This window comes from Nansenia antarctica, assembly GCF_963989245.1.
Source record: "Nansenia antarctica genome assembly, chromosome: 19".
Taxonomy (NCBI): domain Eukaryota; kingdom Metazoa; phylum Chordata; class Actinopteri; order Argentiniformes; family Microstomatidae; genus Nansenia; species Nansenia antarctica.
In genome coordinates this window covers 17,126,871-17,131,870 of record NC_137692.1, presented here as the reverse complement: position 1 = coordinate 17,131,870, position 5,000 = coordinate 17,126,871, and the positions used below count along the sequence as shown (strand labels likewise).

At 45.9% G+C, this 5,000-nt stretch overlaps 1 protein-coding gene across 1 annotated transcript in view; it reads left to right on the top strand.

The window, feature by feature from the left end:
* ehbp1 (EH domain binding protein 1) overlaps positions 1-5,000 on the top strand; it is a 143,230-nt gene that overhangs the window by 70,182 nt on the left and 68,048 nt on the right. The window contains 1 exon segment of the mRNA XM_080548996.1: positions 4,400-4,607. Coding sequence (XP_080405122.1) covers positions 4,400-4,607 — 208 coding nt within the window.

The following is a 5,000-nucleotide window of genomic DNA, read 5'->3' as shown; positions in this document are numbered from 1 at the left end:
AGGGCAGGGGTGTGGGTGGGTGAGTAGAGGGCAGGGGTGTGGGTGGGTGAGTAGAGGGCAGCGGTGTGGGTGGGTGAGTAGAGGGCAGGGGTGTGGGTGGGTGAGTAGAGGGTCTGGGTGGGTGAGTAGAGGGCAGGGGTGTGGGTGGGTGAGTAGAGGGCAGGGGTGTGGGTGGGTGAGTAGAGGGCAGCGGTGTGGGTGGGTGAGTAGAGGGCAGGGGTGTGGGTGGGTGAGTAGAGGGCAGGGGTGTGGGTGGGTGAGTAGAGGGCAGGGGTGTGGGTGTGTGAGTAGAGGGCAGGGGTGTGGGTGTGTGAGTAGAGGGCAGGGATGTGGGTGGGTGACTAGAGGGCAGGGGTGTGGGTGTGTGACTAGAGGGCAGGGGTGTGGGTGGGTGACTAGAGGGCAGGGGTGTGGGTGGGTGACTAGAGGGCAGGGGTGTGGGTGGGTGAGTAGGATGTTATTTCAAATTAATTCATAGCATTTTCTTTTTTTGACAACTGACAACATTTCTCCCAAATTCAAAAACAGTGTCATTTAGAGCGTCTATTTTCAGAAAAAATAAATCAGACCTTGAATAATGCAAAGAAAACAAGTTCATATACATTTTTAAACAGCACAATACTAATGGTTTAACTTAGGAAGAATTCAGAAATCAATATTTGGTGGAATAACACTGATTTTCAATCACAACTTTTATGCGTCTTGGCATGCTCTCCACCAGTCTTTCACATTGCTGTTGGATGACTTTATGCCACTCCTGGCGCAAACATTCAAGCAGCTCGGCTGTGTTCGATCCATCTTCCTCTTGATAACATTCCAGAGGTTTTCAATGGGGTTCAGGTCTGGTGATTGGGCTGGCCATGACTTGATCTGGTGGTCCTCCATCCACGCCTTGATTGACCTGGCTGCGTGGCATGGCGCATCGTCCTGCTGGAAAAAAAATAATCCTCAGAGTTGGGGAACATTGTCAGAGCAGAAGGAAGCAAGTTCCAGGACAACCTTCTACGTGGCTTGATTCATGCGTCCTTCACGAAGACAAATCTGCCCGCCTTGTTGAAGCACTCCCAGATCATCACCCACCCTCCACCAAATGTCACAGTGGGTGTGAGACACTGTGGCTTGTCGGCCTCTCCAGGGGCCTCATGTATAAAGCTTTGCGTAGACCTGGTGTAAAAAGCTTGCGTACGTAGACACACCAACATTCAGATTTATAAAACGGTGCGCACGCCAGTCCAACACCTGTTTCCCTTTTAGAAATCTAATCAACTCTACGTTTTGTGCACGTGAACACCGGGTCTTGACCCACCCTTTTAACGCCCATAGTTGCATTAGTTCAATAATGGTTGTACATTTTACTGGCACAGCTTCTCAATACTGTCATATTCGTCAACAGAAATATCTTATTGTTTCTCTCACCAAAGAGGATGCAGAGAGCGCATGGCAGATGATTAGAGACACTTTTTAAAAGTTTTTTATTTTTTTTATTTCAACAAAGGCATGACAATTTATCCAGCACGCTCTCCCACTTCAAATGATCCCTACATTTCTATCCAGTCTCAATCCTACTCACTCTGTTACATTATTAATTTAATTTTTAATTTTGCCATTTAGCAGACGCTTTTATCCAAAGCGACTTACAATTACAAATTACAGGGACATTCCCCCTGGAGTAACTGAGGGCTAAGTGCCTTACCCAAGGGCACACTAGTAGTGGTGTGGTTTCAGGCGGGATTTGAACTCACAACCTTCCGATCACAAGTCCAACTCACTATCCACTAGACCACCCCTACCCCCATCCACTAGACCACCCCTACCCCATACATTATTAAAGCTGGCTCGCACTCATTTATGTTAGACTGAACTAAAACATTTCTCCCTGTATCTCTGTAGCGCTGTGAGAGAATGCATGAACGTAGCTGAAATGCGCAGAATCAACTGAGAAACATGATATCCTACGAGTTAATCAAAATGAAATTTCGCGGACACACTGACACGTTTTCCTTGTCTTACACCATTTTATGAAGACGTGAATTATTTCTAAATGAAGGTTCATCCAAAGACAGGCATGTTAGGCAGCACCCCCTCAGGAAATGGAATTGCCCCAAAATATTTCCCCAACTTCTCTGCTGTGAGAAAATGCGTGCTGACGGTATGAGAGTAGGTCCTCATTAAAATAACCTGATATTTAAACTCCGCTCTTCATCTCTGTAATTCATGAGCTGCTATAGTGAACTAGATTTTGCCAATCTATCTGATAAGGCAAACGATTGTCTTGTCAAACGTCCTTCACAGCTCTTCTGCGTATACGGTGCGGCAGCGTGTTTGAAGTGCAGAGGCGTGCGGCGGTCATGTCCAGGGATTACACGCCTACCTACTGTAGCTCTTACCTGACAAGTTTGTCGCTGTCAGTTACTCTGGGCTCCTCCTCACTTGGAAGTAGAGGCTTAGAGCAGTCTCAGACTTGCAGAACTGGAAAGCTATGGAATTCATAGTATCACACGACTGCATTTCATGAGCAAGTGAATGAAGCTTTGTCTGTCTTTAGTGAAAAGAACTCAATTAGTTTGTTTGGTTCTGTTTCACAGGAAAAGGAAAAAAAAACAATCAGAGATTTGGTTCATGAGATCATTGATGTGTTTTTTTAAAAACTTGAATGATAGAGTTTGTGTTAAATTTGGAAGAAAAAAAAAAGTACATCCTATAAAAAACATTGTTTTGTTTATTTATAAAACCTTTATTAGTAGTTGTCCATACGTCTGTACTGTTAAAAAAGACAATCATTGTATCAGCAGACATTATACATACGGTACATTATTATCAGTATTGCAAGAGTCTTTGACACTCACTCAATAAAGCAAAAACTCATGAGCACTGCATAGTACTTAGTATTCAGATATTGTTCTTAACTTTGACACTTGCTTTCAACCATGTCTAGTGGAAACAAATAAGTGTTTACGTGTTTGGTACATTCAACTCAATATTTAGCAAAAAAGTATCCCAATATTATATTTTGTTCATATCCTGCAATGGATATGGATGGATATGTGCAGTGGTATGCACGTGTTTCCAGTCTCAATGTTGTGTCTGTGAGGCTTTGCAGTGTAGCATAGGGCCGGAGTTACCAGGCAGGGCCTCCTGCTCCGTCTTAGAGGGGTACCTCTAGCCCCCCTCAGCACAGTGATGAGAGAGGTCTTTCAACGAAAACAAGGACTCTGTTGTTCATTGCATTCTTCATCCCTGTCTGCCCCCTCCGTCCCCTCACCCCTCCCTCCTCCCCCAGCCCTCTCCCCTACTACTCCCTGTACCACAACAATGTGTCAGACCGTCGGAGGGGAGCAGTGAGTGTTCTCTCAGAGCACGAGGGTGGCATACAGTGGCACCCCAAAGTCAACGTTATTTTCTCAGACCTGGAAAATGGTCAAATGTCTGTAGGCTGTATGTCTCAATCCCAAATGAATGGAAAGGTAGACATCATTTGAAATAATGAAAATACAATTCTTTACAATTCATTTAGTATCGAGTTAGTATTGAGGTTCGGGTTCAAACTGCCATTTTAGTGGGATGTGAGGAACACAAGCAGGTTGCGCTTTTTTCTTTTGAAATGTTTTAAGTGCCCAGTAAAGAGGAACCCAAAACCATAAGAAGCATTATTATTTTTTCTTATATTAGACAAATGGCAAGTAGGTTACTGAGTAAAGCCTGGTTGTTGTCCTATCCTCTCTTTGCAGTAGAAGTTAATTTCACAGAGAGAGTTCAAGAGAGCAGCTCTCGTGTTTTCACTGTGTCTTTTCACATCTGTCTTTTAGCCAACGCAGGTTTGTAAAGGCAAATGCCCAGATCGTGTATGGTTGTAATTGCTTTTCTTTCCTCTCCTCCTTTCACTTGGCTGGGCCTGTATTAGACACTGAGTGGCCCTAACCTTGTCTCTCAGCCAGATACATTGACAAGCCATTTCTCTTTCACTTCTTTGTGTGGGTGTTTGTGCGCGTGTGTGCGTGGATGTATGCACAGTGTTGAGTGAGTGATGTGGGTCTGTGTAACCGGTTTCTGCCCCCACGGGCATGCTTGTGTATTGATTATTTACCGTGCGTGTGTGTCTGTGTGTCTGTCAGTAGTCAAGCCATGGTAACAAGGACATGAGGTCACTCAGAGATGACCCCAGAGCACCTGTGTTCTCTGTTACCCAACAAGCAGTGTGTCAGTCGAGTGTGTGTTAAGTGTGTGTTACCAAACTGGCCGTTAAATTAAGCTTGATCCATCTTGGTACATCGAGTGTCAGGATTTGACTTAAAATGACTTGCCTATCATGCCTGGATTGTCCAATAACATATCATATTTGACGAGACATTTCTCTGTTCCCTTCTCCGCGCCCCTCTTTCTCTACCACTACCCCCCTCAGGTCCAACCCCTTCTACGAGCCGCGAAGCTCCAGCCCTGCCAGCCCAGACGTCAGCAGCCAGAAGAGGAGAGCCCCCCTACCCCCCAGCTCCGGCCCCAGCCCCCCAGTCCCTAAACCCAGAGAGGGGGTAGAGAAGGAGAGGTCCGTGCCCAGCGGGCCCACCTCTCTGGCAGCCGTGGTGGGGAAGGACCTGGCCTCCTCTCCCAAGGTGAGACTCCCTGGAAGGAGTGACCCCAAAGGGGTAACAACAGTGGGTGTGAGATAATAGTAGGAAGTCCATTGGAGTCATGATGGCAGATGCCAAATGCTTGGAGTCCATTTTGACCAATTGAAACGTGTCCATGTACACAGAATTGGCTAATGGGACGACACTTTTAATAGTCTATCCTCTCCTTTCTCCGATTTCTGCTTGTTCTCTTGTGTGTGTGTGTGTGTGTGCGTGTGTGTGTGTGTGTGTGTGTGTGTGTGTGTGTGTGTGTGTGTGTGTGTGTGTGCGCGCATGTATGTGTGTGTCTGCTTGTTTTCTGGTGTGTGCGTGTGTGTCCAGTGACCCTTACATTAGCTTTTTTACGCTCTTGAAAAACCCATATTTCACCCTCTT